The 24,227-nt window shown below is 40.5% G+C and overlaps 1 protein-coding gene and 1 long non-coding RNA gene across 2 annotated transcripts; one reads left to right on the top strand and one right to left on the bottom strand.

The window, feature by feature from the left end:
• Positions 1-637: 637 nt before the first annotated feature.
• Positions 638-16,549, bottom strand: LOC102954976 (proteasome maturation protein). Its single transcript, XM_042990059.1, has 6 exons — positions 16,386-16,549; positions 13,421-13,518; positions 10,972-11,032; positions 8,054-8,155; positions 4,215-4,308; positions 638-823 (listed from the first exon to the last, which is right to left on the bottom strand). The coding sequence occupies exons 1-6, from the start codon at positions 16,386-16,388 to the stop codon at positions 756-758; spliced, it is 426 nt and encodes a 141-aa protein (XP_042845993.1). The 5' UTR covers positions 16,389-16,549; the 3' UTR covers positions 638-755.
• A 1,413-nt stretch (positions 16,550-17,962) lies between these two features.
• On the top strand, positions 17,963-22,070 carry LOC122239662. The gene is made up of 2 exons (XR_006218998.1): positions 17,963-19,128; positions 20,772-22,070. It is a non-coding gene; the product is annotated as an uncharacterized LOC122239662 (long non-coding RNA).
• Positions 22,071-24,227: the final 2,157 nt, after the last annotated feature.

The following is a 24,227-nucleotide window of genomic DNA, read 5'->3' as shown; positions in this document are numbered from 1 at the left end:
CCATAGTGAAGGTTTATTTTTAAATAAATTATTATGGGATTTGTTCATGGATACATAGTATGTGTGTACATGAATATTCTGATTATTTTTCAATTTAAGCATCTTGTGATATATAAGTCTATGTGGTACAACAGTTTAATCAGCATATCCTGGTTGCTTTATTTAATTTTTCACGTTAAACACAAGACCGAAATCAAAACCTTTGAACTTGTACTTTTCAACCTCAAAGAATAGCTATAATTCTAAAATAGCATCAATACAGCCAATATTATTCTTCTGAATATTAATGAGCTATACTGAAACAAGGTAAAATATAAATACCTTGCTTTGTACTTAATTTGAAGTGTTGCCACTAAAATCAATTACAGATGTTTATTCTGAAAGACATTACTATGAAGGTTGCAGACTCAAATGCTGATAATGGTTTCAGAACCAAATTTATAGAATACCCAAACAACAGGTTGCACTGTAGACCTGTAGACAGTTTTAAAATACTCATTAGCAACATTTTTTTAAAGACATAGAAGGCTACTGTTTTCATATAAATTGGGAGTTTTAAAATCATCTCCCTTTAGTGCTTTCAACTGTCACATGGCAATAAACCAAAGACCCAAATAATTTCAAATGATCACAGATACTATTTAGGCAAGAATTCTCAGATGTCAGTACTTTTAATGTCGTGTACATCAAATTATAGTAAAAAGAGGACTATAAACAAGATGCAGCCCCTCTATTTTCATGCACAGCACAAGAGATTACAGTAAACCCAGTTTATATTCCACCATCAAGTGTGGCTCTCCCATTAGTTCACTTTGTGACGGGTCTGAAAACAAACAAAAACAAACATATTAAAGATTCTCAGAAAAAGATAAATTCAATGATTCCACTCACATGAAAATCTAGAACAGGCAAAACTAACATGAAAGAAGACAGACGAGCAGTTGCCTGGGGCCAAAGGTGAGGGACTGACCGCAAAAGGAGCAAGCAAACTTTCTGGGGTGATAAACATTTTATATCTTGACTGGGGGACACTTACACAGCAGTACACATTTGCTAAAATTCACAGAATATACACTTAAAATGAGAGCATTCTATTGTATGTCAATTATACCTCAATACAGTTGACTGTAAAACAAACAAACAAAAACAACAACAACAGACTGAAAACGTTCTTCTTTTTCAAAGCTCTGAAGTTTTCCAGAGGCTTCCCAGAAACAATCTTTAATCAAGAAATTGAGCAGTCTCTTAATCTAGTTTGCAAAAACGCTTTATTTCTATTGCTTTGTACTTACATACAAACATAAATCAGAATCCTAGACCAACAAAATTTTTAAAATCTTCACTCATTTTTAGAGATGAGTCAGACAAAAGACTTATTTTAACCATACAATACACCTAGAAGAGCTTTTAAAATTAATACTAACAGTAAGTTGCAAAATAACAAAGCCTTTTTCCATTTCTGTCCCCTACTCCACAAACAGGATAAAAAACCCAATGAACTAGACTGTAAAATCAGTTTGTAAAAATAAATAACCACCCACATTAAAATAATGATTACAGGTCTGGATGTTTCCTCGCTGGATCTCCTAAGAGACTAGAGGTTACTGTGTCACATCGGTTCGGTCATCTATATACTCTCTGCACTCATCGCACCATAAAGCAGCCTTAACAACAACTGACGCTGCTGTAATTATTAATAACAGAGTAAACTGCTATGTATGTAACAGGCATTCAAAATCTAAACTTATAAAAAAAAAATGCCTGCACATGAGTACAAAGGATAGGCAAAGATGTTTGCCTACAGCACTGTTTCATGTGAGTGAGTGAAAAAAGATAAGCAACCATCAATAAATGCACTGAGGTATCACGCATACCGTTAAGATAGACCCAGTATACCTGTTGTGTTAAAAAAACAAAACAAAACACTAAGCAATGCCAAATATTTCTGGTTATATATATATATCTGTATGAAGACATACAGGAAAAAGTCTGGAAGGAAATACACTAAATATAAATAGCAAGTAAATGAAGAATAAAAGAGAAATGGGTTTGGGGGTAATCATGGAGGACTTGAGTTTCAGCTGTAATGTTTTAAATTGTTAAAGAATACGTTAATTTGTATAATGACAACTTTCTTTTAAACCGTTTTAAGCTTTGAGTTTAATAAAGTACATGCTTATTAAATAAGTCACTTCCACCAGAAAACAGCACGCCACATAAGCAGGGCGATGGCCTGTGACTCCAACGCCTGCTGTGAGACCATGAGGGAGGACTGAGCCTCTCCATCAGGCTGTTTAACCACCGTCCAGTGAGGGAACCAGAGTAAACAGAAATCCCTTTCAGCATTAAAAGTCTTGTTTTGACTTTACTACTGCCCTCCTCATATTCCCTTCCCTTCCTCGTAAAATGTGCAGAATTTTCTTGGCCAAGTACTCCCTGATGAGCAAGCAAAACTTCATCACTTCCAACACTGAACTCAAAACCCTCCAGTCACATAGGTCTTCTTAACACACTCTTATGTGTGTTGAGACAATTCTCCATGCGTCTCTCATGCTTCTGTAAGCCTTGGATACACTTCCTGCCTTTGTTCTAGGCTCTCTGTCCAAAGTTGTTACTAAAGTGAACAGACTAAGAAGAAGACAAAGTGTCTCCTCTGGAGCACAGAACAGGAAGCCTTACTGCCTATTGTAAAAGATTCAGATGCCCTTACCTGGGGGTTCCTCTACCTGTAATAAAATACATAACATATGCAGCATCACCTGACCTTCTTCTGGCTGCTCCGTGGGAGCTGGGGCTCAGGGAACCAACCAGAAAGCTGACACTCCAGCTACTACTACTACTGCTCGTAGTAATAAACTGCGGTCTCTAGGAATCTTGTCTTCTGCCCGGATTCATGAAACCATGGCAGGCTAACCTGTTAGCTTCTAGACAGGACAACATCAGAGTTCTTCAGCTGTTCTCTCAGGTTACAGACCCTGAACACACTGCTTCTACCTCTACCGTATCAACTAATTCACACATCTTCTAGGAATCAGGTTATGTGTCATATTCCCAAAAGTGCCCCTCTCTCCTACTCAACAACAAACTATACCCCTATCCCTTTTTATTCCTAGAATTTATCACAATTTGCAATTATATGTCTGTGTTTAACTGTTGAACGTTTACCTCCTGCCTTAGAAAGCACAGTTTGTTTTTTTACCATTGTAGATTCAGACCCTAGCTCAGTGCCTGATACATAGTAAATATATAACTGAGTAAATGCTCAATAAGCATCTCTCACTTTCTTTACACAAACTTACAGGAGGTGATTTTTAAGGAAATGTGTTCTTATAACTAATTTAAAATGCAAGATAGAAACATACAGACATGAACTATCACCTCGCTAATTTAAAATGAGGTGTAAGTTCAATGTAAAAAGCTTAGGGATTCCAGGTTTTCCTGCATTCAAAAAGTTCCCTCAGGGAAGATTCTCGAAGGGCAGGCTCACTAGACTTCTGTTGTGTCCACAGCATTTCCTCACCGGACATTAGCAGCCAAGCAAAACTAGTATAATTTAATCCTGTTGGGTTTTTTCTGTTTCTCCTGAACCGCCGGGGCAAAACGAGCAGAAACAACACTAGACAGAATTATATTTGTTTATCTTCCTCAGAAGCAAAAAAATAGGGGATGCTGCATGTATTGTTCTTACTTAAAAGTCATTTATCTCATACATGATACAATTATCCAAGGAATTTTGTTAAAAATGACAGATTCTTCTTTCCTATTCACCACCTATAGTAGCACAAAAATTCTTTGGGGGTGGGAGGCAATTTTTAAGGAAAAATTTTCTTATTTTTTTCTAGTTCTTTTAAAAACTAGTCGTGTCCCACAAATATTTTAAATACTGAAACAACAATCATTGTTCAAGCTACCCTAACAATACTATGTTAGACTCACACATTAGTCTATGTCTGCAGGACATGAAATGAAAGACTATCATTAGTTGATTGACAGTAACTATAACCTTGAAACTCCACAAAGAACTTTCACCTTTAAAAACCAGTTAAAGAACAGTTATTACCATTAAATTTTGTCTCATTGCAATGAATAAACACAAGTGAATCCAATGAGCTGTAAGGGCCATATGGATGAGGACAGGACGCTGTGGGTTTTGTTTGCTACCATTGCCTTGTACATTATTAGGGCTCCATAAAAAGGTGCTGAATGACACTTACCATTAAGAATATCTTCAAATCCAATAGTCTCATCATTACCCCTCAAAATATCCAGTGAAAGGTTTGAGCTTGGAAGAAATGGAAGACGCTGAACCTTCAGGAAAAATATGAAAGGGCAAGATTAGAGAAAACCAAAGGGGGGGGGGGGGGGGGGGACAATAAATAATCTAACTTCTTGCTCTTCATTCTTTATTTGTAAAATTCACAAAACTAAATAAACAGTTTAACCAGTGGGGGAAAAAAAACCAAACAGCAGTTCATATTTTACACCCAAACCAAATTTTTTAAAATTCCTCAAAACTTTACTCAAAATATGTAAAGACCCTGAAAATTAGAGTTTTTATTAACACTTAATAATCCCATCAGGTTTGCACATATTTTGGGGCTTTGCTTCTGTCATACACATGACGACGTGCAAAAATCCCAGAGCCTAATGCCATAGTCTAGTTCCAAATAAAGGTGGGATGATCAAACTCCTGAAGAAATTCCAGCTTAGTAAGGGTACTACTCTACTTAGCAAACTGATGACTTCACTCTGTATGTTGTTTCATATTGCTCATAGTAAAAATGTAAGTTATGGCCCTTTAAAACAGTACTGGTAACCAGAAAGGAAGGTCAAAGTCACTTGTGAGGTCTTTGAAAAACACAGTAACATCAGGCACTGGGGTGGCTGAGTAGGCTAAGCCCCCCGCTCTTGATTTTGGCTCAGATCATAATCTTATGGTTCATGAGTTCGAGCCCCACATTGGGCTCCGTGCTGGCAGTGCAGAGCCTGCTTGGATTCTCCCTCCCTCCCTCTCCCACTCTCGCTCTCAAAATAAATGAATGAACTTTAAAACAAAACAAAACAAACCACAATACCATTCTGAACTAGCAGTATCTACTTTTTTCAAGTACCGTATTTTTTTTAACTTTTTTTTTTTAAGGTTTATTTATTTTGAGACAGAGAGAGAGCAGGAGAAGGGCAGAGAGAGAGCGAGAGACAGAGAATCCCAAGCAGGCTCCGTGCTGTCAGCACAGAGCCTGACACAGGGCTTGAACTCACAAACCGTGCAATCGTGACCTGAGCTGAAATCAAGAGTCGAATGCTTAACCGACTGAGCCACCCAGGCGCCCCTTCAAGTAAAGTATCAAGCATAGGATCTGCACCCTGGTTTGTAAGCGTAGCAGGGAAAGCACGGGTTGTAGAGCCAGTGGTATCTGGATCCAGACTGTTTTAGGACTCACCATTACTTTGGCTTCGTAGAAGTACCTGCTCTGTCTCACTCTCGGTTTCCTCATCTGGGAAACAGGATTCTATCACCTTCCTCTCAAACTGGCGGAACGGTGTGGTGTAAAATATGTATATAGTATAGTCGTTGGCACATACTTGGTATTCGATGAACTTTTATATAAGCAAACCAAATTTTCAAGTTTTGTGTTCTCTGTTAGTCGTAAGATTAGTTTGGATATTAACACAAGAATACCAAGAGTGATGGTCCGTGACCATACGATACCAGTATTTTAAAGTAATCATGACTTTGAAATCTCAGGGCGTTAAGATTATCTCCCCCAAGAAAATATAACCGACTAACACTATTTTTAATTACTAATGGCTTATAGAATTTAGGATGAAAAAATCTCTAGGTTGACAAATGTATGTATGTATGTATTTTTTGTTTGTTTGTTTTTGTTTTTTAAAGGAAAGTAGGGAAGACAGAGGAAGAGACAAAAATGGAGCTTTAAGTTAAATCAGAGAGTAAGGGGCCTGGTAGGTACAGTTTGATCAGACACAGTCCTGAGAAAGCACCAAAAGCAGGAAGGAGCAGGCAGTTGTTACATATCCCAATAAGCAAGAACCACAACAGCACAAGGATAAGGGAAAAAGGCGGGGCGGGGGACAGAACTCTGGACGACGATTTTTGGATTAAATGGAATTAAAAGTTTAGGCCCAAAATATGAGCAATATGTAACTGGAATCTGAGTAGCAGGAAAATAAAAGGGAAACGAACAATTCTGTGCCAAACATATGTTGTATTTAATCTTCAGAGTTACCCTAATAACCTGACAGTGTTGTTCCTGTTAACTCCATTTCACATTAAAAACAAACACAAGATCTGGGGCTCAGAAAGGTCTCTAACTTGTTTAAGTTCTTAAGACTGGTAGGCAGTGGAGCCAAGATTCACATCCAGGTTACTGTTAGAGCCACACATGCTCTTTCGGAGCTTGATCCTTGGAAAAAAGTTCTAAAACAGCTTCCAGGACGACTCAGCCAACACAGTTGCTGGCATTAACAGAATTTATTGAAAAAGACACAGTAGTAGGAAGAACACGTGCAAAAGCCAAAAGGCCAGAAAAAAAACTAGGACGCTGAAAGTAGTTTCAGGAGGCTACGAAGTACACTGAAGAACAAGGAGAGGCCAGTTCAGGAGCACAGCCACGTTACAGAGTCAGAGTATGATTCTGAGGGCAAAGTGAGGGGAGTGCCACAATCAACTCTGTATTTTACAAAAATTACGTGGCTACAGCATGTACAATGGACTGGAGGGCAGCAGGGGTGGGTGTCGTCGCACTGATCCAGACGAAGCACAGTAGGGGATCAAAAGCAATGCAGAAGCGATGGTGTCAACATGTAATTGACTGGACGGGGGGAGGCAGGGTGGCGGGTGGGGACAGGTGCCGCTTGAGATAACCAAGGTTAATGCTGCAATCTCTGCCTTAGGTGGCAACCTAGTCACACGTGACACAGAGTATGTGCGGCATAAGGAGTTCTTCTGTACTCACACATGTGAAATGTGAAGTGCCCGTGGGACTTACAACTGGAGAAGCCTACAGGTTTACAGCTCATGAGAATTAAAACTTGGGAGTCATCAACATATACATGATACCTAAAGTCACAGGAGTAGGTAGGAAATAACAGGATGAGAAGAGGACTGGAGACGGGAACTAACAAACCCGGTATTGCAAGATGCAGAAGAAAAAAGCAAAAGGAACCTACACAGAAATACCTGAGAAGGCGATTTCAGACAGGAAGGAGTATCAGGAAAAGTGTGGTGTCCTAAAAGCCAGGGGAAGAAGGAAGGAGTCATCGGTATTACACACCACAGGGAGACCAAGCAAAAGGAGGGTATCCAGACGTCCACACTGTTCAGGAGCAGTTTCACTGGTGATGGAAGCCAGGAAACGGTGGGTTGAGTGGACAAGAGGCAAAGGCACATACGCAGCAAACAGAGGCAAGTCTAAGACACTAACCTGGCAAAAGCACATTTAGTGAGCGAGAAGCTGCTATAAAGGGACTGATACAACATTTGGGTTGTTTTTAAAGACAGAAAAGGTCGGGATGCACATAAACACTGCTGAGGAGTCTGAGCAAGTAGACGGAGAGGATGAAGACATCAGCTACAGAAAGGATCCACGAAAAGGGAATTCTCTGACGTGGTGTGAGAGGGCAGAACCTAGAACACAGGTCGAGGACAGTTCTTACACCTGGAAGGACATTTCTGAAGATCTTATTCTTTAGCAACAGGGGTACCCAGCTATATGCAAACTGCCTGCCACGCACCACACGTGGATATTTCTAGAGGCATTTCAAATTCAATGTAACCCTCCAAAAAGAAAAACATGAAAGCAGATGCAGGTAAGTTTTGGCACTGAGCTCTTAAATTTGAAGTCTTCTGCTTAATGTCTTCTTTTTTTTCTGTATAAAGTAGGACTCGGGGTCCTATCCTAAAAGGGGACAAAGTAGAATAGGCTGTAGAGAAGAGAAGGTAAGGTTTATAGGGCTATGACTAGGGAAGAGTCCTTCCGGTCCATAGCAACACCCAGATGGAATGTATCATAGCTGACATGCACAAACTCACCTGCTGCACTGCCTTGAATTCCATTTGTAATTTGAGTGGAGCAAACAGACCCTGGATGTTTCTCAGTGTGGAAAAATTCATTTTATCTTGGTTGAGCTGGAACTACACAGGACAACAATGGAAGTTGAAAGGTTACACTCAACACTCTGCTTTCAAAACTTCATTGATACATGTATAACACAACACTTAGACAAAGCATTTTACTATCCATAACTGAAATAAAAACAAAACACTTTTGTCAATAAAATAAAGTTTAGAGTACGTACGTCTGTTTTATCCAGCATGCAGGTATAGGGTACTTCACTAACATAAAATTACCCCTAAAACTTGGATTTACAAAACTTTAGATAAAGAATGTTTTTCACATTGCAAAAATACATTTACAAAACATTTCAGTGCTTTTGATTAGAATTACCGCAAAACTGGTAAAACACAGAAAGGTATAAATAACCTGAGATCCAGAAATAGTTACATACAAGTGACAAAAATGGTGAATTTCTCAGTATGAAAATATACAATTCAAAGGATTTCACAAAAGAAATAATCACACCCATTATACCACCCTGTTAATTAGGCTATAATGTTTAAACTCCACTCTTTGGAGTAGTAGATTCCTGGGGGGTAGGGATCCAAAACTCTAAAGTCTGTCCAGTTTGCACTGGGTGCTAATAAGGAATTTTTTTTTTTTTCTGGAATCATATTTTTACTAAACATTGATATTACTTGTAAAAAACTTTTACAATTTAATGTACTCCAGGCAAAATGAATCAACTCCATTCATGGATTCTAATCATACAGTTTCCTAAAATGGCTCTTAGGGGTAGCGGATATGATTTGCAGACAGACTGCTACAAAGGTCTGTGTAAGTTAACTATAGTAAGGTAAAGTGACCTGTGTGATCATTTTTTATTATACTACATTCTCTTGATAAGATTTTAAGTCATGGCAGGGGCAGGCTAAGGAATTAGTGCCCACTGAGACACAACCTGGGGCCATATACATGAAGTCTAAAGGATATTAAGCAATATGGTTTTTTAACTACTGTAGCTGGAGTGCAAAATTTTAACAGACGGTCCTTAGAGAAAATATGCAACATTTCATTATGGGTATATAATCTGAAGTTCTCACTGAAGGGTTTCCTTTAAATACTGAATTAAGTAAATACAGTTTTATGTAAAAGATTCAATTTTATAAACTTTGACGAATGTATCCACCTTATGATATGCTGTCAAACTGCAATTATCAGTCAACATATACTTAACCACTAACAACACATGCAAAATTAGAATTAGGCTCCGTGGCAAAGTATGACAACCAGTCTACCACGGAGAAGGTTGTACGATCGAACTGGGAAAACATCACATACAGATCAGGACTTCTCAACCCCTGGAGCTACTGACATCTTGGGCTACATAATTATCTGTCGTGGTGCACGGGGACAGTCCTGTACACTGTAAGAGGTTTAGCAGCATCCCTGGCCTCCGTCCAACTGACGCCACTACCGAAGATCCTTCTTCCCCAACCACTTGTGACAATTAGACCTTTTCAAACGTCCCCTGGAGGAGGCAAAATCATTCCTAGTTGAGAACCACTGGTATGAATAACGATGGCCATCTTCCCTATCGTTACTATAGCTCCCAATCATGGAGAGCTACTTTAAGTCAGCACGTGCCAAGTCATGGGCTATTACTAACTCCATTATACAGATGAAGAAACTAAGACTTAAAGAGAAATTAAGAAACTTGCCCAAGTTCACTTAGCTGCTAAGTATGGTACCAAGAATTCAAACCTAGATAGTTCAATTACACAACCTGTGCTGAAGGATTTATAACAGAAAGTGCCAGAGAATTTCAAGAGACTCCCACTACCTGGCTAAGTGATTAAGGAGACTACACAGAGGTGGCAGATAGAAGCTGAGTCTCAAAACAACTGTATGATTTTTTAACTCTTCATCTGGGCCAGTCTCACTCAGATTTGTCCAAGTTTCTCTTAACATGTATTGCCCAGAAGTGAACCAATATTCCAAATAATACTTGGGAAAGTGAGACTGTCTCCTCCCTTGATCTGAGTGAGCCCCATCTTATTAATAATAACATTGCACCATCTTCCTGAAGTAATAAGACACCTCTTTATTCTTGCTCTGAACGTGTGTTTAGAAACCCTGTAAGCTGCCTTACAACATCCATCCAGGCTATACCTGCTTTGGGAGTGACTGATCTAAAACTATTCAAATGTCTGCTCTCTGAAGCCTTCCACTAGCCATATGCACAAGTGGTCGCTCCGTCTTCGTCCTCTATAGCATTTTATATAGCCCCTATCCACTGCCTGTCCTCCCGTTAAATTCTCAGCCCCTCCAGGATGGGGATTATGTCATATTCATCTATGTACCTACTATACCACATAAGAGGATATGTCCCTCAGTACCTTGGAGGTGCAGGGCTTGAGAAAGAGGTCAAGGCTAGAGATGAGGATTTGGAGATCGATAGCAAAAATGGCAGAGGAAAAATATGAAAGAAAACAGGATCATCAAATGAGGAAATATTATGAGAGGAATGGTGGATTGGCTGTCAGAAATGTCCATAAAGGGGCACCTGGCTCAGCTGGTAGAGCATGCGACTCTTAATCTCAGGGTCATGAGTTCAAGCCCCAGGCTGGGCGTGGAGCCTAGTTAAAATTTAAAAAAGAAAAAAAAAGAAACATCCATAAAAAAGACAAAAGAAGGAATGTGTAGAGCTTTAGTGAAGCAGTATAATGATAATTTGAAGCCTACTCTACAAGGATACTGAAAATAAGTCCTCATATTCTTCATGGTCAAATGCTCAAAATCAAAAATGTCCTAATAAATGAAACCACATAAGTATTACTAAAACTATTCTTCTACTAGAGAAGAAAAGTAAAAATACAAGTAACATACTTACATTTTTTTCTGATAATTCAAGAGGATGACTAGGCAAAAGTTCATTTTTCACACAAGGCAGGCTGAAAATAAACATTTAAAAGGTAGATGATAAATCACTCAATCCCTAAAGCTCAAAATCACATCTATCAATACGTTTATCTATAACAGAATGCCACAAGGGACTTTTGGGGGACGATGACACTCTGCGTCCTGACTGTGACAGTGGTTACAGAAACTGATACATGTGTTAAAATTCATATAACTATGAATTGTAACATAATGAATTATAATGAGTTATATAACATTAAGAGGAAAAAAGTCAAATCTACTATGTAACTATTTTAAAATGTACCAATTATAGATACTAGTAGTCAATTAACTAGGGAGAGCCCTTCAAAAAACAGTGTTTGAACGATGCCCTATTATCTAGAAGAAATTTAATAAAGTATGTTTAAAACTACTATTATTTGATGACGTGCTTCCTTTACTATACAAAATATCTACACCCCTTCTGTTTAGGTCCAATACATATTCAATATTTAACGTATCTTTAATAATACATGTTGAACAATGTGTTTCACATTTACTGAACACCTAGTATGTAAGGTCACACGCTGCTAGAACCAGACCACTGGTCTTTATCACTCTAGATATATAAAGATAACTATTCTTATTGCCAAAACAGGATTTGAAAGCTGAAAGAAGCCACAGAAATCCTGCAACAACCATTTATTGAATACTGTCTTTGTACAGAAGTATCCTACAAGTGGAATTTGAAAATGGTTCTGTCCACAGCAATCTTATAGTCTAACCAGGAAGAAAAAGGAGCATTTATGTGAAAATAAATAAATAACAAATCATCAGAACTTGGTTACTGACTGGCTTGTGAATTTGATTACACTATGCCATAAATCAAATTATATTCTCTAATTCCAAAGACTATAAACTGCATCTTTCACTATAAAATGGAAAGACAATAATAACAAGGCATCCTATCTGTCCCCAGACACCAGTATTAGAACAACATTCTGTTATAGCAAGACCTAAATATCTTAAAGTTACATATAGAATTCAAAATTCAGATGCTACTCTTATTGGATTAAGCAGAAAGGCAACCTGCCAAGAAGTACTAGAAATCGAGACCTAAACATATAGAAACATGGAAGAAATCAAGGGTACAACTGTGCACTGAGGGTAGAGAAGAAAAATAACAACGGCTAACACTTACTGGGAACTTACTAATGTCAGGGACTGTTCTATTTTTCATGTACTAACTCATTTATTCCTCAAAATAAGATTTATACTATTAACAGCCCTATTTCACATATAAAGACTCTGAGAAATAGAGCAATTAAGTAACCTGCTCAAAGTCATACATCTAGTAAAGAGCGGATCAAAACCCAGGCGGCCTAGTCCAGAGTTAATGCTGTATCTGCTGTGTTCTAGTGTCTCCCAGAGAATTACTCCAGTAGGAAATAAGATAAGGACACAATGGCTTTCCAAGTTAGCAGTAGCAAAAAGGAGAATCCTAGCAAATCATGCTCCTGGGTGACAGCTCCTAGAAGGAGGCCCTAACCTGGGAACCCACTACCGTTAAAACATTTCTTCATTACAGAAAACATCCACTGAATGGATAAAGAAGATGTGGTACACAAACACACACACTCACACACACTGGAGTATTACTCGGCAATCAAAAAGAATGAAATCTGGCCATGGATCACTAGTGATGGAACTAGGGGGTATTACAGTAAGCAAAGTCAGTCAGAGAGAGATAAATATCACAGGACTTCACTTATATGAGGACTCTAAGATACAAAACAGATGAACACAAGGGAAGAGAAGCAAAAATAATATAAAAACAGGGAGGGGGACAAAACATAAGAGACTCTTATTTTTTTTTTTTTAACATTTATTTATTTTTGAGACAGAGAGAGATAGAGCATGAACGGGGGAGGGTCAGAGAGAGAGGGAGACACAGAATCTGAAACAGGCCCCAGGCTCTGAGCTGTCAGCACAGAGCCCGACGTGGGGCTCGAACTCATGAACTGCAAGATCGTGCCCTGAGCTGAAGTCGGACGCTTAGCCCACTGAGCCACCCAGGCGCCCCAAGAGACTCTTAAATATGGAGAACAAACAGAGGGTTACTGGAGAGGTTGTGGGAGGGGGGATGGGCTAAATGGGAAGGGGCATTAAGGAATCTACTCCTGAAATCACTGTTGCACTATATGCTAGCTAACTTGGATATAAATTAAAGAAGTAAATTAAATAAAAATTAAAGAAAAACAAAAAACATCCATGCCCACACTCACCCAGTCTAAGGTATATTACTTGCTATGTCCCAAATTAAATATATATTTATGGCCTATCAAAATATTTAAAGAATACTGTGAAAAAGAATTCACGGAAACATTTTATTACAACAAAGTCAAAGTCACAATTCCGCCCCTCCCCCCCCACCCATATACCCTTTTCGAAGAAGATCATGACTTTCAAAAGGTCCACTTGCTGAAAGTTCAGTAACTGGAATACTGTCCTTTAGCTGAGATCCAAGTCCTCTGGCATTCTACAACACAACCAAAAACACCATTAAATACAAAAAACTTTTTAAAACTTACACTGAACATTTATGTAAAAAACTCTGTTTAAGCACTAAACAAAAAAATAAAGTCTCTGCCCTCAAAGAGCCCATAGTCTAGACAATTATGATGAGACTTAGCATTACGGTAGGGTGATTATACATGGTACACTAAATAATATCAAACTTGGGAGTAGATAGGATCCCGGAGTTGATCTCTGAATACTGTCATATTGAAAGGCATTCTCGGACAAAAGAACACGGGTAAAAGAAAGAGACATAGGGGCGCCTGGGTGGCTCAGTCGGTTAAGCGTCCGACTTCCGCTCAGGTCACGATCTCGCGGTATGTGAGTTCGAGCCCCGCGTCGGGCTCTGAGCTGACTGCTCAGAGCCTGGAGCCTGCTTCCGATTCTGTGTCTCCCTCTCTCTCTGCCCCTCCCCCGTTCATGCTCTGTCTCTCTCTGTCTCAAAAATAAATAAACGTTAAAAAAAAAAAAAAGAGACATAAATGAATACGCTACAAGTAGTTTGAGATGACCAGCTAACTCCATGTCTCAGTGAGGCAGAGGTAAAGGCAGGCTGGCAAAATGAAAAAAAGGCTCGAACATGCGAAGAAATTCAGGTTTTATTCTGAAATTGAGAGAGCCTCTGAAGGTTCTGGCATGATCAGAATTACTTTCATCGGAAAGATTCTTCCCCTAGGTTGGAATGATTAGCACAGAATGAAAAAAAGTCGAGGGCAGAATCCTGGAAACCACTATTCCTTAAAAAATACAAAAGCACAAGGAAACGGGGTTAAGAATGAATAGAATGGCTAGAAGAATGAAGTCACAGAAGCTAAGAAAAAAAGGGACATTGAGAAAGTATTTGGTTTCTGAAAGAGGGTACACCCTACGAAAAATAAATCTAATTGGCATAATGCAAACAAAACCGAAGACTCACAGTACATTGGGCACTACTGTATTATCACATCTATGCTATAAAACATTTAATCACATCTATGCTATAAAACATTTAATCAAAAAAATTCAATAACTATATTTAAATATAAAAACCATTTAATAATCAGCAGGTGATTTATTAAACACCCATTATGCGTCAGGTGTTCTGGTAGATGCTGAATGTACACTTTCCCCAGGGTTGAGTCTAATGAAGATACATTAGACAAGCAAATAAAATGCAATAAATGTTACAACAGGGAACACACAAGAGCTACCTTTTAATCACGTGTTGCTCACATACAATAACCCTGTAATTCTGCAGAAAAATGTACAACAGCTACAGGTAGCTTGGTGAGCAGCCTCACACTACTCTAGGAGAAACTACTCTGAGAAACCAGCGTTTTATGTCGACTGTTGGGTTCACCCGTGTATTTTATTTGGTCAGGTACTTTATCCTGTCCAGGGTTTCTTCAATCTACCGCCCTACTTCAAGACCTCACACCTGGGTAACCTTAACAGCACTCTGCTGGGTACTGCTGTCTCTAGACTCTTCCACCTTCCAATTCTGCATCTCAAGGTTTTCCTAACACATATAATCTTCCCCACCAACCTGTTAAAAAAAAAAAAAAAAAAAAAAAAAAAAAAAAAAAAAACACCAAAAAAAAAAAAAAACCTTTCACCGATTCACCAATGTCCAGTCTGAAAAACAAAGCCCAATATCCTCATCCTGGAACTCAAGAACCTACACAACAGGTTCCCCAACACAGAAGTCAAGGTTGATCAGGAAACGAATCTGGAATCTATGCAGTGTGGCCTGTCTCTAACCTACTACGTGACTATGATCAAGGCATACAATGTCTCTGGCCCCATTTACTTATCCTCCCAGGCACCTGAACTCTTGCCAGGACCAGAGTGGTATGATTCTACCTTACCAAATGTATCTCCTGGTACTTTCCCACCAGGAAAGGAACACTCTCCTCCTCCCACATTGCTTTATTGTAAAGGAACAGAAGGAAAGTTTCTTCTATGCACAAAGAAAAGGAGAATTCTGATCTCTGGGTTCTACTATTATCGTTTCCCCCAATTTCCTTCTGTACAACATCAGGATAGGCACCCGATGTTTCTGCTAAAGCAGCAGACAAAACCAAATCTATGAAAAGTATCACTAGTTACACCGCAGAGAGTTTATACAACATCTTCACAATAATCAGCAATATTACCAACACACGCTTTCTAGATTTAGATGGCCTAGTATCAGAATCAGGGGCCAGGGCGGTTCAGGAGTCTTTCCCAAGCATCACTACTTTTACGTTACAAGGAGGGAAAGGGAGTGGAGGGGGGAGGGGATGCACTAAAGACACAGACACACGGGGAGTAACAACTGCCTTGATTTTTACCCCCTCCAACGTCTGGCACACTACAAGCCCCCAGAAATGTCTGTAAAGGTAAGAGATGAAAAGGAGACTTTCAGCTGTGGGTCTGCTCGCAAAGCAGTTCCGAGGTCGGGGGTGGGCGAGGAGTTCGAGGGCTCTGGGCCCCCAAGGGTCGCCCCTCTGGGGCCCCTCAGCGCCGCATCACAGGCTGCACTCTCGGATGTGCCAGCTCGGCGCCAACCACGAGGAAGGAGCCGGGGGGTACTGGGGACTTGGGGACGAGGGGGCGCACACCGAGAGAAGAGAACCAAGCGAAGGGGATGAAGCCCAAGCGCTACTCGCGGGACCCGCGCCGAGCCCAGCCCGGACGACAGCCACGAAACCCCCAACCCCGTGACTCGACAGATCATGGCGCCCGAGGCCGGCCTCATCCTCCCGCCGCCGCCGCCACCCCGGGACGAGCCAGGGGGAGGCGGCCTGTTCCTGCCGGGCCAGGGTCCCGAACCCGCCGGGAACTCAGGTCGCCCGGGGGCTCACTCACCATCTTCAACTTGCTCAGTGAACAGCCTCTCAGCCCCGTTACCGTCAGCCGGCCCCACTGCTCACTTCCGTTTCCGGGGTTGCCCCCCCCACATCCGCCGGAAGTGCGTCCGTCCGGGCGAGGAAGGAAGGAGGGCGCGGGGCGCCGGGAGGGAGCCGCGCGGGGCCGAGGCTCCCACGCCTGAAGTCCCGAGGGACCCGGGGCCAAGGGCGCAGTAAGGGTGTGGGCTGGGGGGAGGGTGGGGTCGGGACGAGATGTGCCGGAGGGGAGGGAAGACGCGGTCCTCCGCTTAATGATAAACATCCACCGTTGGTACGGTATTTGAAGATGTGCAGTGCGCTTTGGTAGATGCATCCCCTTAGTGAATACAAAACCTCGTCGAAGAGGAGACTACATTTTTCGTGAGGGCAAACGAGGCACAGGTGCAATGAATAATTTGCAGCGTTTCAGCTAGAAAAAGGCAAAAGTAGAACACGAGGCTTTGCCAGTTTATTCTTTAAAACCATAGAACGAAGGTCTGCTATGTTCAGAACTCTGTGCGGAGGCTAAGAATATAGAAATGAATCGGGCTGATGTGGTTCCTAGGCAAGAGGAGCAGCGGAACTGCTGGGGGTGGGGCGGGTGACCTGGAGCGAAGGAGGGATGATAATTGCCAACATATATTGGGGCTCTTCTCGCGATAGAATTCTAAGCCCTTTACGTGAATTATCCCCTTTAATCTCTTCAATAATCTTATGAAGTAGGCTCTATTGTTATCTCAACTTTATAGTCAAGGAAAGCAAGACAAAAGAGTTCAAATATGTCCAAGGACCCAATCATCCGTTTTCAAAGCATTATACTGTGTTGCCTTCCAAATATAACGCGATAAAATGGACTCCTACTCTGTTACCATATAATGGGGATAACTTAAAGAATCCTTGGGCTGATAAAGGTAGGAGAGTATGGGAAAGAACATTAGTGGCAAATTTGCTTGCGCAAAAACTGAGCTGGGAAAGGAGGTCTGTGTGGCTAAAGTTCAGAGAGTATGGAGAGAGTAGTGGGAGATGAGGCTGTAAATAGATGGAGGCAAGTTTATTTTGGAGGCCTCTGTGCCAATTAAGGGTGAGGCTTTATCTTTAAAAACCATTGGAGGATTTCTGGGCGCCTGGGTGGCTCAGACGGTTAAGCGTCGGAGGGATCTCACAGTCCGTGAGTTCAAGCCCCGCGTGGGGCTCTGTGCTGACAGCTCAGAGCCTGGAGCCTGCTTCCAATTCTGTGTCTCCCTCTCTCTGCCCCTCCCCTGCTCATGCTCTGTCTCTCTCTGTCTCAAAAATAAATAAAAACATTAAAAAAAAATTTTTTAAGCCATTGGAGGACTTCTGTCACCTCTAAGGGAGGTGATAAAGTCATATACGTTATGTATACCCACTTGCCATGGTCCTACAACCTTGAAGTTCCAGGTTTTGAATATTCTGCACTGCTGCCTTTATGTGTCTTCTTCTGTCTCTTCCATGTTTGCCTTGAGATTTGAGTTTGAATGTTTCATTTGCATTTTTTCCTTTCACTCAGTTCCACCTAAGGAGAAATTTTAAAACTGCAGCTCTTAAAAAGAAATTGTTTTAATGTTGTTGATTGCTCACAGTTCAGTCATTACATTTTTGTTGAGCATTTGATTCTGGAGCCAAAGAGAAGAGCCATTTCCCTATACTTGAGATACTTTTATTTTACTGGGGGGTATAAGTATGGTGAATAAATGTAAATGCGTTGTAGAGAAAGGAGCTGGATCAGAGAGTGGCTGGGAACAGGGAAAACCGGCTTTTGAGGAAGAGGAAATGTGGAAAGGCAGAGATTTGCAAAAGGGCATGTTGTAATAAGAACAATGAAGAATATTCCCATGCAGTTGGGAGTTCAGGGGGAGCAGGTGGAACAACATGAAATGAAATTGGAGGGATTGGTTGAGGATAAAATAAAGGGCCCTGTATGGTATCCTGGGGTTTTAGGCTTTGTCTTGCAGGGAATAGGCAATAATGGAGGTCTTTTCACAAGACACTTGACATTAAAAAGAATTATTCTGGTGGCAGCCTGAGGACTGTACTGGAATTAGGAGAAACTAGGAACCAGGGTACCATTTGGAGTGTTGCAGTAGAGTCCACAGGGGAAGGAAGGGATGAGAGATTGAAAAGTAGTTCAGGTTTAAAAGTAGCTTTAAAATCGCTTTAAAAAGATGATGAAGTGTCAAAAATAAGTCTCCGGTGACTGATAGGATAATATCAGGAGGGCAGCAAGGAGAAAAATCGCCTTACCTTGAGCCGTTCACACACCTATATTTATATCCTTTTAGAAGGTTTGTTACAGCATTAACTAATACAAGTCAGTGTTCAGTATGCTCAAGTAGCTTGAAGAATTCAATTAGACTGGACATTAGAATGGTTTAATGTTTACTTAGACTTTATGTAATATCGTTTGGAGGACAGACTATTAGTAATTGTTAACGTCTGCTGAGTAGCTGGCCCTGTTCTCAGTTCTTTACATACATTGTTTCAGTTAATCCTCAATTACTCTGTGAGGTAGGTACTACTATTATCCCCGTTTTCCGTAAGAAACAGGCTCATTGCGTACATTGTGAGAGAACAAGTACTCTGTTTCACATTTTGTTGTCTTCCCTGACTTTACTCTTCAGGCTCTCTGGCAAAAATATTTGTTTAGTGCGCACTGTTGGACATAGCAGAAGAAACCCATCTAGAGTGCAGCCTGCTGAACATGGGTGAGCACAGGTGAACGGATACGGCTCGGGTTGGTGTAAAAGCACGCGAAGTTGAAATGTGCCCTTGGCTTTGGCTGAGTCCTCATCCCTTCAAAAGAAAGGATGGTATAAAGCAAGCACATGCATTTCAAAGAAGAGGTAGTCAGTTGAGTGATAAAGTCAATGATCAAGCAGTAAAGTGGGGAGCAGGAGGCCGTGCTGACATTTTTCTTACCCTGTGAGTTAGGGAAAGTGGGAGAAAGATGAGACTCCACGGGATAGACTTGAGGAAAGTGGCATCATTTATGAGAAAGCTAGGTTTTAGTTGGGGCCAAGATGTGGGAAGAGAACTTGTGGCCAAGTAAACAATACTGGGAAATGTAGTCACAATAAACTGGGGAAGTCTAATTGTATGTTCCAAGGGACATGGTGGCAGGGGTTTATGAAGGAAAGACCAGTGAGTAGCAGGTTCAGGGGCCAAACAGGTGATGGTACCAGAGGAATACATGGGGTAGAGAAGTCAAGGTCCTTTCCCTTATGACCTGATACAACCTATACACCCTTGGCCATAACCTTTAGCTGTTAATCTATTAATTGTGTTCATCTATTTTCAGATCTCTCTGTTCCTTCTCTCTGACAGGCTTCTGCAGTCAGGGGCTGTGCCTTACACATTATTGTATCTGTGTCTGGCACACAGCACCAGTAAATGCTTATTGAATGAAAAGTGTAGGAAAGAACAGATGAATGGATCGTTGCGCCTAGTAGGCAAGACTAGACTAACATGGTTGGGAAATAGGTGGGGGTAGACAAGTGTGGTCCAAGATAACTTATTTGGAGAAGTTTCCAGAAGCATCTTCTTGGGCCTGAAACCCAACCTTAAAGCTCAGCACTGTAAGCCAAGGCCCGTAATCCTTGCCTGGCTCCAATGATCCCCTTTCCCCCAGGGCTAGATTCAACAAAATCTGGCACCTCACCAAAAAGTCAACAGTTCTGACATCCGCTGACCTTAAGAGCCACGGATGTGTGTGTGTGTGTGTGATATGCCCACCTTTCCCCCTCCCCCTTCCAGCTACAAATTCTGGCCAGTCCTGGTTGGTCTTTTGTCCTCCCAGTCTCTGACAGTTCTTAGCCACATGGATTCTTTTGAGCTCTGAAAGCAGAATGGGGGGATTGGCGATGAGGGTTGGTGACAAGTGACTTTTCCCTCAGAGTTTAGAGTAGGAGAAGCACAAGAGCTCCATTGTTTGAGAGACACAGGAGGGAAAAATAGTGTAAAAATTTTGTAAAACATGTACTCCGGCTGCGTCAGTTTCAGAAATGGCGCTCCCCTATGAGGTTGGGGAGGGAGTTTTTGTGAAGGGGTGGTCCAAATCTCAATGATAAGAAAGTTACGATGCTTCAGAGGACCTGAAAAGAATCTATATAAATCATAAATAGTACACCCAACTCTTCCTTTAAATGATCCAAATTCTTGTAGTGGTGGGGAAGATTCAGTGTGCTTAATTTCAGACAAATGACACCGACACATCTCTCTTTGCAAGTCCCGTCGTAAGTGTTACGGGACGGAGAAATACGTTACACCAACTGTATTTGACCATTTTCTTTAACCCTAAGAGATGAAAGTTTCATATTTCTTCTGAAATACTTGCTGGCTATGATTTCAGATGGAGATGCTCTTGGAAGAGTGTCCTCTGAATATGAAAGGCTGGGTTTTGAGAATAAGGACTAGAGTGGACTCTGGAATCCAGGTGTCTCTTTTTGCTATTTTCCATCTGCGTTGCATCAGACAGCAGAGGTTAGCATTTCATTTTTCATGCTCTCATCGCCCTACTTCGGGTCTGTGCTTTTGAAAAAGTGGTGGATATTTTTATCATAGAGAGTCTTTATTTGTCTGTGGAGCGTACAGTTTGTAGGTTATATGCAACGAAGTTTAAACTCTAGACTTGTTTCTGTTACCCTTCATTTGCCAGCCCACACGTAGAAGCACAGAGTCGTGTTAATATCAGCTAAAGAAAAATTTAATTCGGAAGGCATATCTGCCAAAAGCATTATACAGCTGCATATAGACCCTCATAGAATATACATGTACAATGGTATTTTCAATTCGGATGATAGTTTTGGATACTAGGGTCCGTATTCTTCTCCACTGGCATGAATACTTGAGGGGAAGTGTTTGTATTTTTGAAAATCAAAATTTTGCTCCTTGAAGCCCATTCAAAACTGGAGGAGAGAAAATTTGCCTATATTCATTCAAAACATAGTAGAAGACTACCTCAAAAACAGCTTACACTCATCTTTTTCAGAATCAGAAAGCTGATTTCGAATTTAAAAGCTGAGACAGCAGCCTAAGTCATTCTGATCGTATGATTGGTCTGTCTGAGGTTTTCCGTTTTTAATTATGGAAGGAATGCACAGTCATTGTAGAAAATTAGAAAACGCCAAAGGACAAAAAGAAGGGAATGGAGAGCAGAAATGACCACCAGGAACATACTGGCTTGCAGATATTCTTTTATATGACAGAATATATCTATTTATCTTTTTTACAAAAATAGATTGACCCCGTCTTCTAAGTGAGTTGGGAAGTTTTCTCTTGGCTTTTGTCATGACCATGTTTTTATTTTACAAAAGATGTCATTCTGAAGCTTTAGAAAACATCCTTTCTTTACTTAAAGAATGGTGAACTACACGTAGGCTATTTACTCAGTATTTTTCATTCTGTCAGCATGGTTGGATGCCAAATGGCTGTTCTGAATAATTTTCAAAGGTATGTTTTTTTGATACTTTGCCAGGGAAATCATAACTCTTAAAGTGCTCCATAACCCTAACCATACAATTGGATTTATGGATAGATATTACGTTCCATGTTTTGTTGTTTTCTCACTGTTTTAGTATCTGGGATTGATGCCAAAGGCTATTCAGCCTCACTCTATTTATTAAATCAGAGTGTGCAACTAAGTTTACACAATAGAGTCTAGAAGGAAAAAAAAAAGACCTCTTTTTTTTTTTTAGTCGTTGTAGTTAGAGGTGTTTACATCAGTGAGGAAGGAAAGCATTATTTCTCAGATACCTCAGTGAAATTGCCTGACAAATAGGGTATTATGGTTAACAGAATTAATTGCCTGATGCCTGGGTCATAAGAAGAGCTCCTGCCTTGTTCCAAACCATCTTCCATGGTGCTGCTAAAGATGTTTTGTCCCCTCAAATTCAAACCTGTTACTTCCCTCCTTAAAGCCCTTCAATAGCTCCCTGTTGTCTGCCCTCCAGGATTAATTCCAGACTCTTCAGAATGGCAAACAGGCCTTCTGTGATCTGACTGCCAACCTCGTTCTTAAATCCTTTACTCTGGTCATATTAAATTACTTGGAATTCTCGGAAAATGTCACACGTTTCATGCCCCTGTACTTTTACTCCTGTCCTCCCCTTTTTGTGGAAGACTCTGTTGCATGGTCTCAAGGTCAAGCCTCACTTCCTCTCTGAAGCCTTTCCTGGCTTGTGCTGTCCTGCTTTCCCCCTTCCAAAGAGAATAGATTTGTGCCCCATTGCATGTACTTCCAGGAATGGTATCACAGCATCGGTAACACATAGTTCCATTTCTTGTTTTCAAATGTGCCTCTCCTTGTTACACTGTAAGTTCCATTCCCATCCTTTTGGAGCTGACGGTATCCTTTTGTAGCCCTTTCATTAGGGCACATCCTGATAGCCTTTCAGCTGGCCTGCCTGCCTCTCTCCTCACCTGTTCCCCAGTCCATTCTCCACACCATGACCACAGTAAGTAGACTTAAGAAACAATGGCTGCGGGTTTCAAAGGTCTGATGAAATTAGCCCCCGGGCACAGTTAGCACTGAGTCTGATTTATTTCCTTCAGTAAATATTAAGACCGCCTTGACCCTAGCACCCTGCTGAGAGATTCCAGCAAACTGTGGGAGAGGAGTGAGGAGTTCAGTAGAAAAAGTAAGGGCTGTGAGAAACTAGGTGAAGAATCAGGTGTGGACAGCCATACAAAGCACAGATCTAAAAAGGTATAGGTAGCCAGAGTTCAGAACTTGCACAAGTAGGGCTCTCGGGAGTACCAGGACTAGGTCTTGGGTCAGAATGGTAATGAAGTAAAAAACGAACAAACAAAAAAAAAACTGTGCGGAGGAGGGGGAATGGGTTAAATAGGTGATGGGGATTAAGGAGTGCACTTGTCATGACGAGCACAGGGTTTGGTATAGAAGTGTTAAATTATGATATTGTACATCTGAAATTAATATAACACTATGTTAAGCAACTGGAATTAAAATGTAAAAATTAAAAAACAAAGCAAGACAACAAAACACTGTCCAGTGACCATAAGTAATTGCAAAATTCTTTGGAGCTGAGAGGGATCTTACAGGGTGGGGAAAATAACAAAGAGCGACGTAAGTCAACGTCTTGTCAAAATATATTCCAAGAGAACCTGAAGTTTGAAAATAGTGTAGTTTCTGTATGACTAATTGCAATACAAAATAATTTCTTCCTTTACCATTATATTTATTAAAGGATTGTTCTGAGACATCCTTTTTTTAAATAGATGCACAAAGTGATTCAGAATGTGTAAGTGCACATTGCTGTCAACAAATTTCTGTTGATCTGATGAATGAGAAGTCATGGCTTATTGTTACTTCAGTTTGATTCTTCCTGATTGCTAGTAAGATAAAGCATTTTTTTTTCACATTTATTTATTGTTTAAATATGCTTTCCTGGAAATGCCTATTCACTCATCCTTTGCTCATTTTTCTATGGAATTTTTCATCTTCCTATAAGTTTGTGGGTGCTCATATATTATAGACATTGACCTTTGCCTCATCACAAATATTTCTCATAATCTGTAATATTTTTCTTCTGTTCTGGTATCTTTGACCTATACATTTTTAATAAACGTTTCTTTTCCTTTGCAACTTCCTGGCTGTTTCAGTTGACAATATTTCCCTAGCCCCTAGTTTATGAATTTATTCTCAAATTTTATTCTAAAATGCTATTTTTCATACTTTGTTTCTAAATCATGTGGAATTTATTTTTAAACATGGAGTAAGCGAGGGGTTTAAGTTTATTTTCCTCTAGAGGCTATATTAAAATCCCATTTACACTAAGATACATTT

This window comes from Panthera tigris, chromosome A1 (genome assembly GCF_018350195.1).
Source record: "Panthera tigris isolate Pti1 chromosome A1, P.tigris_Pti1_mat1.1, whole genome shotgun sequence".
Classification (NCBI taxonomy): domain Eukaryota; kingdom Metazoa; phylum Chordata; class Mammalia; order Carnivora; family Felidae; genus Panthera; species Panthera tigris.
This window is presented reverse-complemented; position numbering and strand designations above follow the sequence as displayed.